The sequence below is a fragment of the Ovis aries genome, chromosome 1, assembly GCF_016772045.2.
Source record: "Ovis aries strain OAR_USU_Benz2616 breed Rambouillet chromosome 1, ARS-UI_Ramb_v3.0, whole genome shotgun sequence".
Classification (NCBI taxonomy): domain Eukaryota; kingdom Metazoa; phylum Chordata; class Mammalia; order Artiodactyla; family Bovidae; genus Ovis; species Ovis aries.
The window spans coordinates 105,678,387-105,703,122 of NC_056054.1; the positions used below are offsets into that span (position 1 = coordinate 105,678,387).

General features: G+C 36.5%; 1 protein-coding gene across 10 annotated transcripts in view; it reads right to left on the bottom strand.

Annotated features, from left to right (window-relative positions):
• The window catches only part of ASH1L (ASH1 like histone lysine methyltransferase), a 205,453-nt gene that overhangs the window by 171,712 nt on the left and 9,005 nt on the right, over nt 1-24,736 (bottom strand). For 7 of the 10 annotated variants that reach the window (XM_060414913.1, XM_012182890.5, XM_060414916.1 and 4 more), the window contains one exon: nt 3,717-4,237. In XM_060414913.1, coding sequence (XP_060270896.1) covers nt 3,717-4,136 — 420 coding nt within the window. In that variant the 5' untranslated portion in view covers nt 4,137-4,237. Of the gene's footprint in view, nt 1-3,716; nt 4,238-7,638; nt 18,807-24,736 lie in introns of all 10 variants that reach the window. The other 3 variants (XM_060414903.1, XM_060414908.1, XM_060414906.1) reach the window with 3 other exon arrangements.

Genomic DNA, 24,736 nt, shown 5'->3' on the forward strand with positions numbered 1-24,736 from the left:
ACACAGGAATTCAAACAGATGTTGTACACCAGTGTTCACTGCAGCATGTTTTCCCACAGCCAAAACGTGGAAGCAAACCAAGTATCCACAGATGACGAATTTTAAACAAAATGTGGCATAAATGTACACGGAATATTATTCAACCACAAAAATGAAGTTCTGGTACATGCTACAAATGGATGAACTTGAAGACATTATGCCAGTGAAATAAGCCAGAGACAAAAGGACAAATACTGCATGATCCCATTTATACGAGGCACCAGAATAGACAATTTCACAGAGGCAGAAGTAGATTGTAAATCACCAGATCGGGGGAGGGGGCTCTGTAACAATACAGATTTATTATTTACTGGTTACAGAGTTTCTATTCGGTATGATGAGATGGTTTTGGAAACAGATAGTGAGGATGGTTGTACAACACTGTGAATGGAATTAGTGACGCCAAATTTACACTTAAAAATGATCAAAATGGCAAATTCTATATTAACGTATTTTATAACTTTTAAAAATTAATAATGTTATATATCAATAACAAAACCACAAACTGTACAGTTTAAATGGGTGGATGGTATGATACATGAATTATACCTCAATAAAGATATTTTTTAAAATACCCAGACATATTGAGTCAGAACCAATAAGAAGGTATCAGGACTCTATACTTCTAATAAATATTTTACAAGTATTCTTGCAAGTATTCTATAAGTATACATGTATACTAATATATATAAGTATATATATATAAGATACAAAGTAAATATCTTGCAAGTATTCTATAAGATAGTTTCTTAGAAGTAACACTGTGGAATCAAGGAACTGTCCATTTTAAATTGTCACAGATATAAGCAAACTGCTCTTAAAAAGTACAGTATCAATACACTCTCCACCAACAGCGCATGAGAGTGTTTGTTTCCCCTATATTCTTGCCAACATTGAACATTATAAAATTTTTTAATTTTGCCAAAATGTAATATAGAAAGGTAAATCTCAAAAGTAATAAAAAATAAACCAAATACATATTAAACTGTACACTGTGCTCTATGTCAAATCTTATCACAATAAAACTGGGGGAAAATACATTTTAAAAAACAGGACCCTGAAAATCTATAACTTCTACAACTTTAAAAGATACAAAAAGTACCTAATACTTCTCAAAGGAATGAACTAAACTTCAAACTTTAGTTATTAATGTGACAATTCCTAAATTTTGGATTAAAATTTTTTAAAAAATAAATGACATATTTGGACTGCTCTAAATAATAGGGTCCACGAGTCAACTACTGTAAATTTAACAATACGTCACATAATTTGAGAAAGGGAAAATTTCACTTGAGGAACTAAACCATTATATTTTGCCATTATATGAACTGGGCTTCTCTGGTGGTCAACGGTAAAGAATCTGCCTGTCAATGCAGGCCATCGAGTTCCATCCCTGATTCCGGAGGATCCTAGATGTCATGGGGCAACTAAGGCCAAGTGCCACAGCTACTGAGCCTGTGCTCTAGAAGCCCAGGAGCCACAACTGCTGGGCCCACGTGCCACAGCTGTTGAAGCCCGTGCACCCTAGGGCCCTAGCTCTGCAACAAGAGAAGCCACCACAACGAGAAGCCCGTGTACAGCAATGAAAAACCAGCACAGCCAAAAAAAAATTACATAAACAGCAATCATTCTAGCAAAATATTTTTTCACAGGGCAATTATTTTTGTCCTCTGAACACTGCCGAAAGAAAACTTCTATTAAGAAATAAAATATATAATGTACGTTTCTGTGTTTTTACTAGACATCTAAGACCTAATCTTGCTTTAAAATCAGCACTAACAAAAACCCAACTACTTTTGAAGAATCGGGGGGAAATGTTTTGGTTGTTTTGGCAAAGCCTTGCGTTAAAATAAATAAAACAACTCCCTCTCCCTCCACTTCTGCTCCACAACTTTCTTAGACTACCAACATGCCTCGTAACAGTCTAGCTTTCTCTCCTGAGCCACCGATGCTCAGTCTTTTTGGAGTGATGAAACCCTTAGTAAATCTGCTAAGAGCTATGTAAAAATGCATCAAAATAAACACAAAATTCTTCACAGATTATCATAGTCCGAGAGCAATCATGAAAAACTAAACCTTTCCAGAGATCCCAGGTTATAAAGCCATATCTTAGGCTGTAAAAAGGGAGAACAGAACACTTACAAGAATTTATCTCATACTAAATACTATACACAAATTTAATTATTTTTTAAAACTGAAGTAAAGCTGACTCACAATATTGTGTTCATTTGAGATGTACAGCAAAGGGATTCAGCATCTTTTTCAGATTATATTCCATTATAGGTTATCATAACATACTGAACATAATTTCCTGCTCTATACACTAAATCTATACTGCATATCTACTTCACGTACAATTGTTGATTATATTCCTAATTTGACTTTCCATCCTTTTCTCCCCTTTGATAACCATAAATGTGTTTTCTGTCTGTAGGTCTGTTTCTGTTTTCTACGAAGACTCATTTATATTATTTTTAGATTCCACATGTAAGTAATGTCATATAATATTTGTCTTTCTCTGACTTACTTTACTAACTATAATATTCTCTAAGTCTATCCATGTTGCTGCAAATGGCAATATTTCATTCTTTTATGGCTAATATTCCATATATACACATATATGCACATATATACACACACCACATCTTCTTAAGCCAACTGTTTGTTGATGGGCACTTGGGTTGTTTCCAAGTCTTGTTTATCGAAATTTAATTCTTTATATATCCATTTAATGTAGGCATAAACAGTTCCATATTATAAATGAGAAAAACACAGCTCAGTAAGATAAACCAAATAACCTGTGTGCAGTAATTAAGTCAGGATTTGAATTTGCTTCTGATTCTGTAATTCATGCTCTTTCCATTAATTATGAAGACCTAATTTAGAGGGTAGTAATATAGTCAACATCCTATGTTCAAGTAACTGTTGGAAGAATAAGCACCTACTCATTACCAACAATTTTGTGAGTATACAGATAGCTTTCCTCAGAAACCAAAAACTATATTCTGCTACAAACAATGTAAGTAGGATATGAACTACTTAAACATTAAAAATAAGTACATATTGTGGGTGCAATCTTTTTAGTACAAAACCTCATTATTAGCACTGTTTTTAAAAATACTACAGAAAGATTACTAAAGACAATCATCTTGAAGCCCTTTAAAAATCAGCTGTGCAAAATAAGCTCTAACATTGTTTCAAATAAAAAGGTCCAGATTTGAATTCATCTTTAGAAAATTCTTGAGGTCAGCAAGAATAGAACCTTCCTGAAAGGTAGGTGGTATAATCATTTAACATCTTTGAGTGTCAGTTTCTTCTCTGTTATTAACAATTTGTCTATCATCATATTGTTAGTAAGTATGAAGGCAAGATTCAACTCTAGGTTTTCTAACTAAAAATTCAATATTCCATCCACTTGGCCATGTAGGAGCAGCAATCTGGATATACCCCATTTAAAATATTTGCCATAATTTTACAAATTCAAATACATGCATAGTTATACTACCACCCGCCTCTCTTACAAGCCTCAAAATCTGCTTGAGGCTCCCAAAATAGACTATTTAGAAATAACATAAAGATTAAAATAAAAATTCCTGAAATATGTACATAGGTTTGATAAAAATTAGCATTAGTCCACATACTGTTAATGATCATATATTGTCAGGACTTCGACTTACCCGTTTTGAAGGGCAGTGTTCATTCTTTTCATCTGTCATCTTCCCACTTTTAAGTGCTTTCCTTGGGTGCTTGATAGTTGTTTTTATGGCAGGTCGACATACATAGTTCTCCAAGTTCTTTGGAGGTTTTTTAGTTCTCTTAGCCTGAAGGCCAATTTTCAATTTTAAATTTCCTTCTGTAAAGTTTGTTTCTTTCACTGAAAACTGTTGCTGTGCATCAGTCAAACCATTATCTTTCCCTGCTTCAATGTTTCTTTCCCGATTCCACTTGCGAAGGTCGTCTTCTTCCTTTGTGCTGTTCTCTAGCTCTACTTCTCTCTTGCTGACCAGTGTGCCCGTATTGATGGCAGAGGGACTCTTTCTTGAAAATCCTTCGGAATCAGAACCCAATCCTAACATAGCAGTATTTCTAGGGTCCATCACAAGTGTATGTTATTGCCAAGGAATCTTTTGAAAATTTTATAGAATTGAGTTCCATAAAAAACAGGGTTCTCCAAAACTTGCAACCAGCATCTCTTTCTCTGCAGGATAGACCATAACAAAAATTTATCAGACAGAGGCAATTATTGATTAACATAAGAAATGGGTATAGAGAGGAGATAAGAACGTTAGGAAGAACCCAAAATTACAGTTAAAATGGATCAAAATGCAGTTGAAAATGGTTACATTCCCTTAGTTACAAATAAATTTATATTTCAGAATACATCTATTATTCTCCAGATATTATAAACAAGCTGCAATGGTATGGCGCAAATCAGTGTTTAAGAACCACTGTTAAAATCCAACCAACAAGCTTCTGCAACTGACAGTCAAGCAAACACAGTCTAAGATAAAAATACTATGTATTTCAACATTCCTCAGTTTCAAAGGAATATACTTCTCACATTTTAGTTAAAGAAAATCAATTTCATTCAAGGTAAAGAATCATATTTTGGGCTAGTTTCAGCATTTATTAAGAGGTGGTAGGTTTTCCAGGTTAAGACTCTTGGGCTGGAATTATCTCTAATGCTGGTTTAAGATTCAACTCCGAATCCATATACTCATGAATTCATTCCTTAAAAAATATTTCTAAACAACCGTCATGTGCCAGGCACTGGACAACACCCTGGAAATTACAGTACTGAACAAAACAAACCCAGTTCCTAAATTTATAAGCATTATACCTAGTGAGAAAGACAAATATTAAGTAGCTATATAAATTATTTAGAACAATTGCTATAAAAATTCTAAACACCAAAAGTATATTTTCAAGTTTTCCCAATAGCAAACAGTTGTCACAATTCAATCTCCCAAATCCATACAATATTTTAAAACCAGAATGCAAAAAACCAAAAAATCCAGAATGTAGATTTATTGTTTTACAATAGCTGGTACACCTTACCAGAGAATCTGAATAATCTACACAAGGCAAACCCTTTTCATAAAAAAAAGATTCTCAAGAAACCATATTACTATACAATCTAATGACTATTGAATATAAAACCAAAGTAATTCACTAATCTTGAGGACTGACAAACTAGTTTTTCTTTCAAGCATATATCTGAATATATGATCCAAGACTTGCATCTGGGGGAAAAAAAGAACATCCTATCCCTAAGAAGGGGCTTCCCTGGTGGCTCAGATGGTAAAAAATCAACCTGCAATGAAGGAGACCTGGGTTCGATCCCTGGTATAGGAAGATCCCCTGCAGAAGGCAACGGCTACCCACTCAAGTGTTCTATCCTGGAGAATTCCATGGACAGAGGAGCCTAGCAGGCTACAGTCCATGGGGTCACAAGGAGTCAGACATGAGTGAGTGACTTTCACTTCACATCCCTTAGAAAGTTCTATTTATGAAGTAGAATGGGCTCCCCAAGTGGCACTAGTGGTAAGAACCTGCCTGCCAATGCAGGACAAGTAAGAGACCCAGGCTAGATCCCAGGGTTCGGAAGATCCCCAGGAGGAGGGCATGGCAACCCATTCCAGTATTCTTGCCTGGAAAATCCCATCAACAGCGGAGCCTGGCGGGCTACAGTCCATAGAGTCACAAAGAGTTGGACACAACTGAAGCGATTTAGCACATGAAGTAGAATATTTTATAGTTTAAACTATGCGCCTTAAGACTTTTCTTTCCAATGAGATTGTAGGACTTTCAAAGCAAATATCATATAACTTTTAAAACCCATACAAGAACTGTAAACAAAATGCAGAGCCCAATGACTGGGCTATCTTAGCAAGGCTCAAGAGAAGGGGCCAGCAATTTTATTAGTAGGACTTAGCAGCAGCAGCAGCAGCAGCATTTTAAGTAGTTACTCAACAAATACTGGCAACTGACTGAAGTGTGTTCCTATTCTATTCGTTCACACAAACAGCTGAAAGAGTAATTTTCAAGTCATTTACATATGACAATTCTTGCTGTCTACCATTTCATATATTAACACTTCACAATGGCATTCAAGGCTCTTCATAGTCTGGCTCTAACTATTCAAACTTGTCCATCCCTACTTCCTAAAACACACCCTCTATGACGTAGTCAGTTCTGCTCTGTTTTGTTTTTTTCTGCCCCTAACAAATTGTGTCCATTTCTCTTCAGTGTCATGTGCTTTCTGTTTTTTCCATGATGTGTTTAGTTCTGTTCAGTCGCTCAGTCGTGTCCAACTCTTTGCGACCCCATGGACCGCAGCACACCAGGCCTCCCTGTCCATCACCAACTCCCGGAGTCTACTCAAACTCATCTTCACTGAGTTGATGATGCCATCCAAGCATCTCATCCTCTGTCGTCCCCTTCTCCTCCTGCCCCCAATCCCTCCCAGCACCAGGGTCTTTTCAAATGAGTAGACTCTTCGCATGAAGTGGCCAAAATATTGGGAGTCTCAGCTTCAACATCAGTTCTTCCAATGAACACCCAGGACTGATCTCCTTTAGGATGGACTGGTTGGATCTCCTTGCAGTCCAAGGGACTCTCAAGAGTCTTCTCCAACACCTCAGTTCAAAATCATCAATTCTTTGGCACTTAGCTTTCCTTATAGTTCAACTCTCACATTCATACATGACTACTGGAAAAACCATAGCCTTGACGAGACAGACCTTTGTTGGCAAAGTAATGTCTCTGCTTTTTAATATGTTGTATAGATTGGTCATAACTTTTCTTCCAAGGAGTAGGCGTCTTTTAATTTCATGGCTGCAGTACCCATCTGCAGTGATTTTGGAGACCAAAAACATAGTCAGCCACTGTTTCCCCATCTATTTCCCATGAAGTGATGGGACTGGATGCCATGATCTTCGTTTTCTGAATGTTGAGCTTTAAGCCAACTTTTTCATTCTCCTCTTTGACTTTCATTAAGAGGCTCTTTAGTTCTTCTTCACTTTCTGCCATAAGGGTGGTGTCATCTGCATATCTGAGGTTACTGATATTTCTCCCAGCAATCTGATTACAGCTTGTGCTTCATCTAGCCCAGCATTTCTCATGATGTACCTGCATATAAGTTAAAAAAGTTGGGTGACAATATACAGCCTTGACATACTCCTTTTCCTATTTGGAACCAGTCTGTTGTTCCATGTCCAATTCTAACTATTGCTTCCTGACCTCCATACAGATTTTTCAAGAGGCAGGTCAGGTGGTCTGGCATTTCCATCTCTATCAGAATTTTCCACAGTTTATTGTGATCCACACAGTCAAAGGCTTTGGCATAGTCAATAAAGCAGAAATAGATGTTTTTCTGGAACTCTCTTGCTTTTAAGCATGTGTTGGAAATTTGATCTCTGGCTCCTCTGCCTTTTCTGAAACCAGCCTGAACATCTGGAAATTCATGGTTCACATACTGTTGAAGCCTGGCTTGGAGAATTTTGAGCATTACTTTACTAGCATGAGATGAATGCAATTGTGTGGTAGTTTGAGCATTCTTTGGCATTGCCTTTCTTTGGGATTGGAATGAAAACTGACCTTGTCTAGTCCTGTGGCCACTGCTGAGTTTTCCAAATTTGCTGGCATATTGAGAGCAGCCTTTCACAGCATCATCTTTTAGGATTTGCAATAGCTCAACTGGAATTCATCACCTCCACTAGCTTTGCTCGTAGTGATGCTTCCTAAGGCCCACTTGACTTCACATTCCAGATGTCTGGCTCTAGGTGAGTGATCACACCATCGTGATTATCTGGGTTGTGCAGATCTTTTTTGTATAGTTCTTCTGTGTATTCTTGCCACCTCCTCTTAACATCTGTGTTAATGATGTGTTCACATCCTGAAATTAAAAACTCTGAAAAAATTAAAAGTTTTTTCATAATACTCTAAATGACAAAATGTGACCTGACCTAATCTGAATCCATTTTGGTCTTAATTACCACAATTTCTGTGAAGAGGCATATACTTTAATGCAGAATTATTAAAGTGTGTGATTAAGGAGTCTTTGTTGCCAGTTCTTCCTTTTCTCACTTAACTCAACACTGCTGTGCCCCCGGGTATGCCTTTTCCTTTTCTATTTACATTCATTTCCTAAATCACCAGATTCAGTCTACAGAATTTGGTGGCGGTGGTTTAGTCAGTAAGTCATGCCTGACTCTTGCCATCTGATGGACTGTAGCCTGCCAGGCTCCTCTGTCCATGGAATTCTCCAGCCAAGAATATTGGAGTGGGTTGCCATTTCCTTCTCCAAGGGATCTTCCTGACTCAGGGATTGAATCTGCGTCTCCTGCGTTGTAGAGGGATTCTTTATCATTGAGGCACCAGGGAAACCCAGTCTTTTGAATTTAAATTCCATCTAACATGGATGATTCAAAAATTTCTATCTCTAGATAGAGACCAGCTGAGACTCCTCCTGGAACTCTAAATGCATATGCTACTTGACACACTGACTATATAATTAATAATTAGGCACTTCAAGCTTAACATGTCCAAAGTCAATTTGCCTTTTCTGAGCCCCTCAAATCTGTTCTTCCCACAGGCTTACTCATCTCAATAAATGCAACTTCAACCAGAAATATTAAGACCAAAAAATTTTAATCATCTGTGATTCCTTCCTTTTTTAAATGCACCATATGTCCACCTGGTCAGAAAAGCCTACTTTACCTTCAAAATCCTTGGAGAAGGAAATGGCAACACACTTCAGTATTCTTGCCTGGAGAAACCCCATGGACAGAGGAGCCTGGCAGGCTACAGTCCATGGGGTTGCAAGAGTCGGACACGGCTTAGTGACTAAATCACCACCACCACCACCACCTTCAAAAGATATGCAGAACCTATTTCTCACTAATTCGACAGCTACGTATCAAATCCAACTGATAATATCTGACCTGAACTATTCAATAACATCCTAACTGGCTCCTTGCTTCAGACTTTGTATCTCTTTAGAGCCTTTTCAACAGCATGGTAATCCCTTTAAAGGCTGTATCATATTATGTCACTCCTCCACTCAAAAATCCTTTCAATGACTTCCCATCTCACTCTAAGTAAAAACTAAAGTCCTCACAATGGTCTAAATGCCCTACAACCTCCTCTACTTCTCTTCCTCTACTCCCTCTTCTCCTACCAGTTTTCCCACTTAATTCCAAGAAGGTGGGGACACAAGTATTCTTCTGTTTTTCAAACACAAAATACTTCTACCTCAGGGTCTTTGCACTTATTCTACTTGACAAGAACACCCTTTCCCCAGATCACTGCATGATTTGCACTGTCATTTCTATTATGTCTTTGCCTATAAAACAGCAAACACCCAGCCCACATCTTCTCACACTCTATCCTGTTTTATTTCTCCTGAGCTTTTCTCACCATCTGGTGTACAATATATTTATTTATTGTCTACACCCTCCCATTGGAATCTAAAGTCCACATGGAAATGGATTTTTGTCAGTTTAGTTCAACGGAGTATTCCAGCATCAACAACAGTACCTGGCACACAGGTAGTGTTCAACAAATATTTCAATTAATTCCATGCCTTGTGGGTTACAGCTTATTGGCTTCAACTTGTTCCTTTTCTATTCTTTTCCCTCCTCTTTCTTTTTTGTTTCTTAAATTCTAATGCCAATCCAGGGTTTCGTGTTACTAATGGTGAACTGATGGGCCTGCCAAATATCTTACTGGTTAGTTATAAAAAGAAATTCTTTTAGGAATAAAAACAAATCACAAGTTATTAAAAAACAACTGCTTTTACACTCACTACTCAAAAGTATACACATTTTAAAATTTTCATAATGAAAGAACACCAGAAGTTTTAATGTACATTTACAAATCTAAAGTAGAATTTCTGTATTTCTTCCAAAAAGTCAAAGCATTTTTTACCAGCACGTATTTCCAAAACATTCCAGAGAAGAGTTTGGAGAACATGACTCTCTTCATTTTAAAAATGGAAAAAACTGCAACCAAGTAACACAAATTATTAACAGAACATCAATAAATGGAAAAGAAATTTAATTTGAAAATACTGACCACTACTCTAGAAATATATGTAAGAATAGAGAATTATTATGTTTCCTTAACTTCATCAAGGAGGAAAAAAGAAAATCCTATGGGCATATTTTGTGAATCCATTTAGGAAGACTGGAAAATCATGACTGGCAAACTCCACACACCAAATTTAAGTGTGTCTAGTAAAAACAAACCCAAACTCTGAAGATACTTCACAACAAAGAATGCTTTTTATCTGCTAAACGTAAACTGCTTGAAAAGCAGCTCCTACAACAGATGCCAGAATGTTGTTTTTGAACTTTTAAAACACTGTTCTTTGTGAATGATATTCTTTCAGCTTTTGGAAAGATATATCTATACAACCTAGGTTTTCCATCTCAGGGCAAGGATTCCATATTGTTACACAATTTATTTTGTTTCTTACTATAATATACTCAATTTAAAACACAGTTTCAAGGAGAAACTCAGAACTAAGAATGCTAGAATGTCTTCATTCATGCTCAAAGAGGCAAATTCAACATTCATCTAATATGCAACGTTGGGGTTTATATTTTCACACCATTGAAACAATCCAAAAACATCTAGCCCAAATTCTAGAGGAAACAACATTAAATATATACATGAAGTCCCTTTTCCCAGATCATTTTATCTGTGAACAAAGTTTTTAGAAAATTATTAATTACAAGTGACCCTTGAAAGAGTTTGAACAGGTCTACTTAAAGATATTTTTCAACAGTGTATACTACAATACTATGTGATTTACAGTTGGCTGAATCCACAGATGTGGAGGAACTGCATATACAAAGAGCCAACTATGTGGATTTCTGACCACTTGGAGCGCAGGCCCCTAATATCCATTTTGTTTAAGGGTCAGCTAAATATATTTTCTAAGTACTACAAATATTGAGTCCTTACAGTGGGCTTAGCATTAGCAATTTAAAAATAATAAAAATACCTAAATTTCACCAAGCTCTTAATACGTGCAAAGTGCTATGCTAAAAGTTTTACATAGATTATTTCATTTAACCATCACAATCAACCATGAAGCACTTACTATTATTACCCTCTTTCTAGAGATGAAAAAACAGGCGTGCCTGTCTGCATGCTAAGTCACTTCAGCTGTATGCAACTCTTTGTTAACAGCCATTAAAAGGTAAGAGTCTAGGTCTGTCTGGCTCATCTTAAACACTATGTTATACTGCCTCTCAAAGATCATGTTTAATGTTAAGTCACTTAGTCGTGTCTGACTCTTGGCGACCGCATGGACCGCAGCCCATCAGGCTCCTCTGCCCACAGAATTCTCCAGGCAGGAATACTGGAGTGGGTTGCCATTTCCTTCTTCAGAGATCATGTTTAGTCCTGATCTTATCCCTCCTCTCTGCTACATTTGCTACTTGAAACTCTCACCTGGCTGTTATGATCACACACTCTACTGGCTCTCCAGCTACCTCTCTAACCATTCTATCATTTCCTTTAAGGATTCATCATTCTTAATTTCAATAAATCCTTCATCCATTCAATAAATATTTTCAGAGGCTCTAAGCATGTTTTGAGAATCGTGACATCTACAGTAGATAGTTGTAAGTAATACAAATGTGGTCCTTGGTGTCATGAAACTTAAATTTTAGAGGTGAAGACCGATGAATGACTAATCATATAAATGTATTTAACTTCTAATAAATGTGAAGGTACTACTATTTAAGGTAGTATATCAAGGAAACTTGGAAGGATGGGAACTACATCTTAGAAAAACATATAACTATAAACCGAGACCCAGTATGAGCAGGGATTAGCCAGGCAAAATATGGAGGTGAAAATAATCCAAAAATAGGGGAATGGTGTGTGTAGAAACTCCCTGATACTGTAAAGGTAAACCAAAGGGAGAACAGTACAAAACAAAAAAGGAAAGATAAGTAAAAATAGTGTGCAGAAGGCCTTTTTAGTCTGCGTGAAAGATACGGAATGCAAAGAAAAGCTCTGAGTAGGGAGTAACAAGATACAACTTACATTTTAAGAAAACACCTCTGGTTGCTATGGAAGAATAATTAGAAAGACAGCAAGAGTTGATTATGAAATAACAATCATAAAATTGATATATTAAGGCAGTAGCACTGGAAATTTTTTAAAAATTGATTAATTAAGAGATGTTTAGAGGTATAACTGATATAATTTGTCAATAAGGAGGAAGAGAAGAGGGAAAGAAAATATGAAGACTTGAGCAACTAGAGAATTCTACGGTGGTATACCATTTAGACACTCCTTCAACAAATATTTACTAAGTGTTCATTCTGTAACAAAAACTTGTATAGCATTGGAAAAAACCCACAAAAATCCTGCCCTCATGGGGCTAACACTCTATAAACTGTTTGCCAGGATGAGAAACGTGAGATCAAGAGTTCAGTAGTAAATATCTTAAATCTTAGATGCCTGTGAAACATTTACATAAAAGATCAAGTAGACAGATAAAAATATGTACATAATATATACAGTAGTAGTGGTTTGGTCACTAAGTCACGTCCAACTCTTGTGACCCTTTGGACAGTAGTCTGCCAGGCTCCTCTGTCCATGGGATTTCCCAGGCAAGAATACTGGAGTGGATTGCCATTTCCTTCTCCAGGGGATCTTCCTGATCAGGGATCGAACTGCAGTCTCCTGTATTACAGGCAGACTCTTTACGAAGTGAGCCATCAGGGAAGCTACTATATAATATATGAATATAAAGTAAAAGGCATTTTATGAGTTTTTGTTTTAACTTGGTAAGAAAAGTAATTTATCTTATTACCTTTCCTTAATATGTAAAAACAATATTTTTTTTCCTTTTTAGATATGTACACATTTATAATCACCACAGTGTATACTAAACAATGTTTGCAGATTTTTAGCTTAAAGTAAGTAAAATCTTGCTTGACTCATCTATAATAAATTTTCATGTTTCTCTGTGGTCTTTACTAAACACAGTTAAGAGATTGTAATCATTACTTTATATCTCAACATTCAAAACCAGATATAAATTAACTATATGAGGCTTTTACAAATTTATAGTTCATTATGCATTTTGTCTTGGGTTTCATGCTTTTAAAAATTCTTATAGATGACCGTAATATTTCTTAGAATATATCATGTTAGCTAAGTAATCACAGTACCACCAGAAATGTGGAGATCATCTTTGACTCCTCAATCTAACAACTAAAACTTGTGAAAACCATATAAATAATTTTTGATTACATATACTTCTAATTCCACTGCCACTGACTTGTCAAAAAATAAATTCTGACCCCAAATATAATATTGGCTTTCTAACTTCTTTGTACACTCATCTTGCTCTTTATCAGTCTGTTTCCCAAGATACAATCAGAAAGATGGTTTCTAAAAATAACCTAATTATGTCATTTCTCAGCTTAAAATCTTTTAAGTTTTCATGTTGACCTTTGGATATATAAGTCTCTAACCCGAAACATAATTTAGATTCTCAGTACAGTACAGCATTTCAGGACACAACTGGATCCAGAATGCACAGGCTCGGATCCCAGGTTCTGGGAGATTAATTGTGGGCAAGGCACTCCATGCCTTGTCTCATCTCTGAATAGAAACCATTTTTGGGGTTCAATGAACTAGTCCATGAGAAGTACTTACAAAAGTACTACACACACACACACACACACACACAAAGTGTTTACTTTTTTGTTATTATTATCTTCCTCTACCTAACTCTAGCCACATCATTTCTCATTCTTCCGTGAGCAGAGCAGGAGCAAATAAAACCCCTCAAAAGCAGTAATATATGTATGACACAGAAACAGTTCTAAGTGTTCTAAGAACTTTTCAGTTTCCCAAATGTCTCTCTCTTCCTCCCTCCAGAAGGACACATAGTTCTCTCTGCCTAGAACTCTCTTCCATTCCCTTCTAGGTCGACTACCACTCATCCTTTCCATCTCAGCTTAAAGGTCAGTTCATCAGGCAGACACTTCCTAACCCCCTAGACCAGGGGAGATCTCCCTTTTAGAGGTTCATATAGCATACTGTAAGTCCTGAGGCAACTTATACTAGTAAGCTACATGCTTAATACCCATATCCTACATGAGACCATTTGCTTCATAATAATAAGAATCCTGTCTGCCTTATCACTGCTTTATCCTTAGTAAAGTGCCTGGACCATAAGAGATATTCAATAAATACCTAGTGACTGAATAAGCAAACGTGCATATTACTATATTTTAATCATGTATACAGAGAATAGATAAAATGAAAATCAAAATACTAAAGAACTGGTATTTTAATTGTATTTAGACACTATTCAATCTTCTCACACTGTTTTAACAACTAAAATTAAGCACTAGGTATATTACCAGTAAAAGCATAAGCAGTGTCCTAACTGGTTTAAGATATTTTACATTAAACCACTGAATCACAAACGTTACATAAATCACTGAAATCACAAAGAGCTAAAATATCTTCATGAAGATACCGACAAAATTTGAACTGTGTTCCTAAATGATTTACACAACATAAAATACAAAGCTGGACAAATTAAGCTTTTTTACTCAACTATAAAACAACCCTTCATTTAAAAGATAGGGACAATCACCAACAATTTCTAACACCGTACTAATCAGCAATAAATCTAGCTATTTTTATATTTATATACTGTACATATTTCTTAAATTCCAAGATGCTACTGATTCTAAGAGGTTTCACGAATCAATGACCACATTTCCAGGGGAAAATTTTTTATAAACTACTACCACATTAAATGTAATTATCAGCTGTGTTATTTCCTAATTTCAGAAACATTAAACAGGGAGGAAAGAATGTCTCTCACAACCAAAGAAATACTATATTATACCAACAAATTATTGCAGAAATTTAGAACAGGAAAGTGAAATAGCAGACATAAATTATAATTAGTAAGCCACAAAAGTAAAATACACACAGAAAGAATTCCCAAAGCTAATCCTGAGGAAAAAATTATACTCATCAACTGTCTGTCAGTAAGATAATCTAATCAAAGCTTACTTTAGTTCTTCCTAATAAAGTTAACAAAGATCAAATATATATAACTTCTGTTTTTGAGAAAGGAGGGATGCGTCCATGATTGCAAGGAATGTGCAGGGACAGTGACCTCTATCCCTAGGGAATTCTAGAATGGCAACAGGAGGGAAGTACAAGTTAACATCAGAAAGATTTGCTCATTAACGAATTATTACACTTTGACCAGGATTAAAGGCTGTCAATTCAGGGCCAATCCACTTGGTTATACACTAAACAAGAGTCACTTCCAAGAGGGCACCATTTACTTTGTAAATATCTTACATTTGTTTTTCATAAAACTTTTCTGTGGAAAAATTCGTGTTGGAATGTAAAATGGTGCAGCTGCTTTGGAAAACAGTCTGGCAGTTACTCAAAAGGCTAAACAGAGTTACCACATAACCCTGCAATTTCACTCTTAGGTGTGTGTATATGTATGTATGTGTGTGTGTATACCCAGGAGAAATGAAAATATTTATCTACACAAAAGCTTGTACATAACTATTCACAGCAACATTATCCATACAATGAAATGTTATTCATCTAAAAAACAGCATACAGTCATCCCTCAGTATAGACAGGGGATTGGCTTCAAAACCCCCTCAGATACCAAGTTCCAAACATACTGATGCCCTTTATATAAAATGGCAAAGTATTTTCATATAACCTACATGCATTTAAATCACCTCTAAATTGCTTCTCATTCCTTACACAAAGTAAATGCTACATAAATAGTTGTAAATATATTGTGAATGCCGTGTAAATAGTTGCATGCAGAAAATTCAAATTCTGCTTTTTGGAACTTTCTGGAATTTTTTCCACCCATTTTCAATCCACAGTTAGTTGAATGCGAGGATGTGAAACCCAAGGATACTGAAGGCCAGATGTACTGATACCTGCTATAACATAGATGGACTTTGAAAACACTATGTTAAATGAAGGAAGCCAGCAACAGAAAACACTGTAACATTCCATTTGTATGAAATGTCCAAAAACAGCAAATCCATACAGAAAGAAAGTAGATTAGTGGGCTGACAGCCCTGGTAATTAGGGTAAAAGGGGAATACCTGCACTGGAAAGTGACTGCTAGTGGGTATCAAGATGAATGTTCTTAAATAGATAGTGGAGGTGGGTGTAGAACTATGTGAGCATACTAAAATCACTGAATTGTATGTTTCAAATTAGTGAATTGGACAGTACCTCAATAAAGCTATTTAACATTTTTCTGGCAGATCAAAATAAAGGGTCTTGTGGAAGGGATGCCCTTCCCACTTTGCATAAGAACAGAATACACTAGTGGCCATCCTGTAAAAACTTAAAAAAATATATTTATAGGCTCATATAGAACATTTATTTTTTGGTTGCACTGGATCTTAGCAATTTTTGTTGCAGCATGTAGGTTCTTTAGTTGTGACCTGGTGCCATCTAATTCTTTGACCAGTGATCGAATCTGGGCCCCCTGCATTGGGAGTGTGGAGTCTTAGCCACTGGACCACCAGAGATGTCCCTGTAAAAAATCTTTCCTAGTTAACATTTCAATATGGCAAGAAGCTAATTTATTTGACATACGTTTGCTGCGTGTTGACTTAATTAGCTATCCATTTGAAGAAAACAAAGATCCATTCTTCACTTTAAACACAAGAATAATTTCCTCATATATTTAAAAGCTATATATAAAAATAAAAGCACTTGAAGAGTATCTGTGACTATTTCTGTAGCCTATGGTTGAGAAACCTTAAAGCAAATCAGGAAAGTAGAAACCACAGAGGAAACTATGGACAGATTTGATTATATAAAACATATACCTGTAACATAAGATGTAAATAAAATCAAAGACAAACAATAAGTTGGGAGAAGATATAATAAATATGAAAATGGATTAATATTTAATATTTCTAACACAGTTATTTCTATAAACTAGAACAAAAGAAAAGATATGCAGGAGATATGCATACCCAATTGACATGAAAAGATGACCTGCCTCATTGGTAGTCAGGCAGATGTGATCTAAGGCAAGGCATTTTTCACTCATTACTTTGGTTGACATTTAAGACTGTTATCAACCAATACCGGCAAGGTGGGAAAGGGACACTAGTGGCCACCATCATTTTGGAAAGTAGTATTTTCTACCATAGAAAAACAAAAGCACTAATAGGCTATTACAGCAGTCCTTGATGTGCCACACACAGAAAGTTAAATATACATACATATACACATAAACACAAATATACAGCCATATATGCTATTTTTAAGTAAAAATGCAAGCATGATCTCATATTTGTAAAGGGTAGAAAAAAAATACGTATTTGTATGCACACAGAAATAAATATGAATGGATGATTATACACCAATTGATAGCACTGATTACCTTTAGGGGAAAAGATTTGGAAGTAAACAGGGGAAAAAATTACTTATAAATATTTTTTCCTTGGCCTATTACAGAGTTTATTAGTTTTATAACTAAGCACAAATCCAACAAAAGCGTATTTTTAAAAAATTTGAAATATACTGAAATATACATAGCTCCATATACAGTATTCTTGCCTGGAAAAACTTATGGACAGAGAAGCCTGGCAGGCTACAGTCCACAGGGCTGCCAAGAGTCGGACACAACTTAGCAACTAAACCACCACCATCGTTGCCACATGCACACACCTCTCAAGTCTTGTTCATATATACATAAAATTGAGAAATCTAACCCAACAGCTTTTGGATATACTTTCTAGCTCTATTATCTTAATACTGACTAGCTATCTTCTTTTTTGGCTCCGTCACAAGGCATGTGAGATCCTAGTTCCCAACCAGGGATTGAATCTGCACCCCGTGCACTGGAAGCACAGAGTCTTAACCACTGGACCTTTAAGGAAATTCCTGAAGTGCTATTTTCTTAACACAATCCTCTCCTTTTTGTTTCCATTCAAGACTGCCACCTAGAACACACCTCTTTATCTTTCGTCTTATTGTGTTAAGAACACACTGTGAGATCTACCAAGTTTTTAAGTGTACACTATTGTTGACTATATGTACAATCAGTACAATAAATCTCTAGAGCTTATTCATCTTGCTTGACTGAAACTTTATGCCTATTAAGTAATTCTCCATTTCCTTCTACATGCAACTATATGCTTCTTCAATCTAGATGAGAGAAAGAAAACAAATTGGACCTTACTGAAAATAAGAACTTTTGTTCATTAAGACACCACCAAGAGGGTGAAAACGGAAGCCACACATGGGATGATATTTACAATGCACATATCTGAGAAAGGAACTGCATTCAGAATATATATTAAGAGCAGGACTCCACAAGAGGATGCCCAAATGTCCAACACACACATGAAAAGATGCTCAACCTCACCAGCGAAATGTAAATCAATACCAATGAAATACTATTACCCACCAAAATGGCTAAAATTAAAAAGAATGGCAACACTAAAAATTTGGGAAGATGTCGAGCCTGATAAAGTCATAAAGTCATACAATAAAACTTGGAAAACTGTTTGACTGTATTTACTAAAGATAAAAATATGCTTACCCTGTGGCCCAGCAATTCCACTCCTAGGTATATGCCAAAGAGAAATGAGTGCATACTGTTCACCAAAAGAGGGGAGATGGCCACGTAAAGCTTCACAGCATCAACTTGAACTTTGTCTCAGAAGTTGGGTAGGTGTTCTCTAAGCAGCCAGGCACTGGGAGGAACATGAAAGTCACGGAGATATAAACGCATTGTGTGTGGGAATGACTGACAGTTCCAAACAGCTGAAGCACAAGGGTAAGAGGCCCAATGAGACACTAAACTAAAGAAGTAGGCAGGATCCTAACAGTGCTAGAGTATGTCCTGCCAAGGCACATGGTCAGATTTAGATTCAGAAACTGCATGCATTTCAGAGTGTGTGGGATATAGCTAGGGAACCTAGCTGGAAGCCATCCAGGGTAGGGCACAGGTGATTATCACTTTGCTGCCATTTTACCAATTTTGGACACTCACTTTTCTTAAATCCAGCCTGCCATTCTAACACTGGTATGTTGCTTTAACTAGTGATTCTCCAGAAATTATTGCATTACCAAAATGGTGAAGAGAAAAGGAAGGTAGACAGATAACAGACAGTCTGGCAAAGATTTACTTAAAATACCATCCAACCATGATACCACATGAGTTTATTTCCATTTTTGCATGCAATCCCTATTGAAGAACAGGCAAATAATGCAACTATTGTTATATAACAATTCATAATTAAGATTCTTATGAAACAAAGTATAATGGCCTACAATCAAAATTGCACAAGAACTCCTCCCAAAATTACATGCCAAAAATCTTATGGGCATATGTGCACCTTTGGGGAAAGGTTAGAAAGGTTTCATTAGCTCTAAATGGGGTCCATGACCTCGAGCACCACCACCAAAAGAGTTATGGTCCTCTGTTTTTAAGGCCGCTTCTCAGGTAAGGTACAAAATGGATGCCCATCAAACTTGGAGGTCGCCACTTTTAATCACCTAGTTCAAAATCACCATAAACATAGTTTCTGGATTTGCGTGGAACGGACACACCTAGAAATGTCTTTTGAGGTGCATCTGAATCCCAAATCATGCTACTTTTAAAAACATCTCAGTTCTACTTAATAAGAATGCTTCTAACTATCTGGAAATTTTTGGTAATGTTTCTTAAGGATGTCATTTATATGAAAGAGAATTGGGTCTCAAATACATACAAATGATGTTTCTGACTTAGGAAAAATCATACATGATATGGATCCTTAATTCTTAGGTGCTTTCTATAAAACAGCCAACAAGCAATCAAATAAACCCTAGCGAATATATTGTTACTAGGAAAGTTTCCCCTCAATGTTCTGGAATTAATACCTTTTCTTGAACTGACAAAGTCCAACACTAGCAGCCTTTTGGGCATAGTGCCAATTCAACAGATGGGCCCTTCATTTTCCTAATGGTAGAGGTAGATTGGCAAGTGTGAAGTCATATGCTCAAGCAAGAGAATACGTTTCATGCATTAGCTAAGAAGAGGATTTCTGATAGGTTTTCAAATTATCAACAACAAAATCTATAGACTGTGATTGCTTTTATCACCTGTTATTTCTATTCCTTCCAATTTCTGACACCTCAAATACATTTAAATAGATCCTTACCCACATCCAGAAAAACCTGCAAAATGCAGTAAGTCAACCTATACAGTATTAAGCCCCTAATAGTTACATATATGTATTCTAGGATGTCGACTAAGTCCACAGATGAAAAACCTGCTTCTTATAAGGAAGGTTGTCTAACAATGCCCAATGACGAGTAAATAAGAAATTAGGAGACCGCTTGATCTCACTCTAACTCTGTAAGTTTTCAAAGCTAGAAAGGGGTATCATATTAATGAGTAACTAGCTTAACGTCTTTTGATACTTCATTCATTATTTTATAAACTTGAACTTGTTTGTTTAACCTTATGTTGCCTCTCACAATGGACATCTAGGAAACTAATGACCATTCTGGCTATCTTTTCAGAGTAATCAAGTACAAATAGACACTCTTGCTTTTAATTTCACATAAAATGAGTGTTCTGAGCTCTGCGACACAAAGAGCTATTTAACAGGTAAAAGAATGGCAATCTGTTTCTCAACCATTTTATTTTTGTCTCTATGTCTTGACTAGTTATTACTTGCTAGGTTTTCTTAGTTAGGAAAGTATTATTCCTAATATTATAATATCAAAATATTCTTTCAACCTTGGCAATTTTACTAAGTGTCAAGAATATGCCACAACTTAGTCCAAGAGCATCTCTTCTCTATTTGCACTCACTATCCAGGTAATCTCATGAAGTCCCATGGCTGTAAATAAGCATTTCTACACTGATGAACTCCCAAATTCATACTTATCCCAACCTCAAGATTTATATATCCAACTGCCTACTCAATGTATCTCCACCAGAAACATTTAATAGATAACTCAAAGTCAATATATCCAAACCAAACTCTTAACATCTGCACTCCTGTAGCTTGCTTCTGCCAGCGTTCCTCGTCTCAGTAAACGGTATCCAGCTGTTAAGGCCATCTTTGGAGTCATTCTTGACTTACTCTTTTACTCAGACCACACATCCAATACAGGTTATCATCACTACTTATCTGCAAAATGTATCTTAAACCCATCTTCTTGATCATCTCTTGACTCAAATACTGTAACTGCCATATAACTTGCCACTCTGTTGTGTACATATTAGATCAAGTCATCTCCCCACTCAAAACCTTTCAATAGCTTCTAATCAAATCCAGAATAAAACCTAAACACTTAGTCAAGTCTTAAAAGACCCTACATTATCTAGGCCCTGGCTACCTCCTTCTCCTTATTTTTTATTATTCTTCCCCACACTGTTCACTCTGTTCTATCTCCTTCCTATCTCTTAAACACACCAAACACACTACTGCCTCAGCACTTATGCCTCAGACAGATTCATGGGGTCCTTCGTATCATTCAGATTTCTGTTCAAACACTATTAGCTCAAAGGACTTCTCTAAACTATCTAACATTCACCCTTTCCCTCTTTACATTTCTCTTACAATACTTATCACAAAATGCTGTAACATCACATCTACTTCTACAATTATCTTACTTCTCACTAGAAAGTGAGCACCATGAGGGTGGTGATTTTTGACTATTGTTCACTGCTATAACCCCTGGGCTTACGTATGTGCTAGGTTGCTTCATTCATGTCCAACTCTGTGCAACCCTACAGCCAGGCTCCTCTATCCATGGATTCTCCAGGCAAGGACACTAGAATGGGTGGCTTAATACAGTATTGGCATAAAGTTTAGTCCTCTCTTGGTACCTGCCAGTGGCTGGTTGCAAGACCCCTCAGAGATACCAAAACCCAAGGGATACTCAACTCCCTTATATGAAACGGCACAGTATTTGCATAGAGCCTGAGCACTTTAAAACGTCTCTAGATTACTTACAATACATTCACAATACAATGTGAATGCTATACAAATAGCTATAAATACTACAATATAATCACTATATAAACAGCTGATGGCATGAGGCAAATTCATGTTTGCTTTTTGGAACTTTCTGGAATTTCTTTTCCCCCAAATTACTGCTGATCTGTGATTGGTTAAAACTGCAGATGCACAACCCGTGAATACAGAGGGCCAAATGTATACAATCAATACTTGTTGAATGCCTTCTGTTGGAAGGCACTGGAAGCAGAAAGCTGTTTTTTATTTGACTCTGAGCAGAGGACTTGACTAACTGCCCAACAGACTCCCTGTATAAAACATAAGAAACAATAAAGATTCCTCAAGTTAAGACATTTTTTTCCTAGAATTGATTTGCTCTGGCATAAAATATCACATCCCAAGACATTTCTTCAGAAATCTCTATTCTACCTTAAGAACAAGTTTTGCTTGAACCACGTGTAATATGATGGTAGCAATATGTTACATCAATACTGAAAAATTATGTCCTAGAAAATGAAATGCCCAAGAACCTTATTTGTCACTGAATCCTAGTGCCTGGCACATAACAATCACTCAATGACTACATGTTGGCCTTTTTTCTCAATCAAATGAAGTGGTTTAATAAAACAGATGGGTTCTGCTTTAGAAGACTACAAAGCCTTAGAAGACTTTTATTCCTAAAAAATGAAAGGAAATACTGATCAGCTTTAAAAGGAGAACTGTCATAACTAAAGCCAACACTGTACAAAGACAAGGTTCTCCACCCCAAAATATTCACACAATAATATATATTCTTGTTCACTTTAGAAACAAATCCTTGAAGAAGGTAAGATGAAGCCAAGCAGGAGACTTTCCCGGTGGTCCAGTGGTTAAGACTCCATGCTCCCAACGCAGGGGGCCTGGGTTCCATCCCTGGTCAGGGAACTATCAATAGATCCCACATGCCGCAGCTAAAGATTCTGCATGCCACAACTGAAAAAAACCAAAAGACCCCACATGCCACAACTAAAGATCCTGCATGCCACAATGAAGATCGACCATTTCGCATGCCACAACTAAGATACAAGGCAGCCAAATAAATAAAGCCAAACGCAAAAGCCTAGCCTGAAATTAATACAAAAGTGGGGTTCACATGTGAGGAAAATAAGATAAACCAAGAATTAAGAAAGAATATGTATACATGTAAATGAGTTGTTTATATATACACTTTCACAAATGTATTTTTCATATTCTTACCTCCTATAGAAAACACATATAAGGAAAGTCATTTGTTTCTCTTTTCAGGAAATGAAGAAGAGAAATTAACAGCAAATGTGTTTTGCACCTGCTATATGACATAAATCATGCTAAGCATTTACACATACTATCTCATACAATCCTCCAACAACCTTTAGCAGTAAGTATTATTACCATTTTGAGGTTCCCTGGTGGCTCAGGGGTCAAGAATCTAAATGCAATGCAGGAGTCGTGGGTTCAATCCCTGGATTGGAAAGATCCCCTGGAGAAGGAAATACCCACTCCAGTATTCTGCCTGGGAACTCCCTTGGACAGAGGAGCCTGGGGGGCTACTGTCCATGGGGTCAAAAAAGAATCAGACACGACTTACCGACTAAACAACAATTATCATAGTTTTACAGTCAAGGAAACCAAAGACCATAATTATTTTGTGAAAAGTTACAAATAAGTTTTTTGTCAGCGCCGCATGGCTGCAGCATTTTAGTTCCCCGACCAAGGGTCCAACCCACACCGCCTGCAGTGGAGGCACACAGTCTGAACCACTGGACCACAGGGGGATCCCTCATCTGATTTTAAGAGGCCACAATCTTAATCACTATTTGAGATTTTCAGCAAATGAAGGAGAAATATACCAGTGTGGAGACTGGCAGATTTGTTCATTATTATGAAAAGCAATTATTTATTATTTTACTTGGCTGGATACCTGTTATAGACAAGGCTTGATTAACTCAAATGCTGGAGCAATGGGGTATATGGTAGTAAGTCAAAAAGAGAAAAACCAACATACATATATATTATAATACATATACAATATACACATATATATTGTTATATACAATATATAATATTGTATATTAATATATATATACAGAATCTAGAAAACTGGTACTAGAACCTATTGACCGGCCAAGAATAGAAGAGCAGACATAAGGAAGAGAACTGTGGACAAAGAGGGTGACAGGAGGGGTGACGGATTGAGACAGTAGCATTAACATGTCCACCACTATGTGTAAAGCAGATAGCTAGAAGGAAACTGCCTTTTAACACAGGGAACTCAGCTTTGTGTTCTCTGATGTCCCAGAGGGGTGGGATGAGGAGGTGGGAGGGAGGTTCAAGAGGGAAGGGATATATGTATACATATGGCTGATTCATGTTCCTAACAGAACATTGTAAAGCAATTATATTCCAATAAAAAAATTCTAACTAAAACAGAATCATTTTCTTGATTTTAATCTTTGTTAAAATTACCTTGAAGTATAACAATACACTATTTTCTCTGAGTAGAATATATTGAACATAGTTTCATCTTTATTTTTTTTATGATCTCTAAGCACAAAGGCCAACCATATATAGTACTGAAGTCACTGGAAATCATAGGAGAATGGTAGAAAGTACTGCTGCTGCTGCTAAGTCGCTTCAGTCGTGTCCGA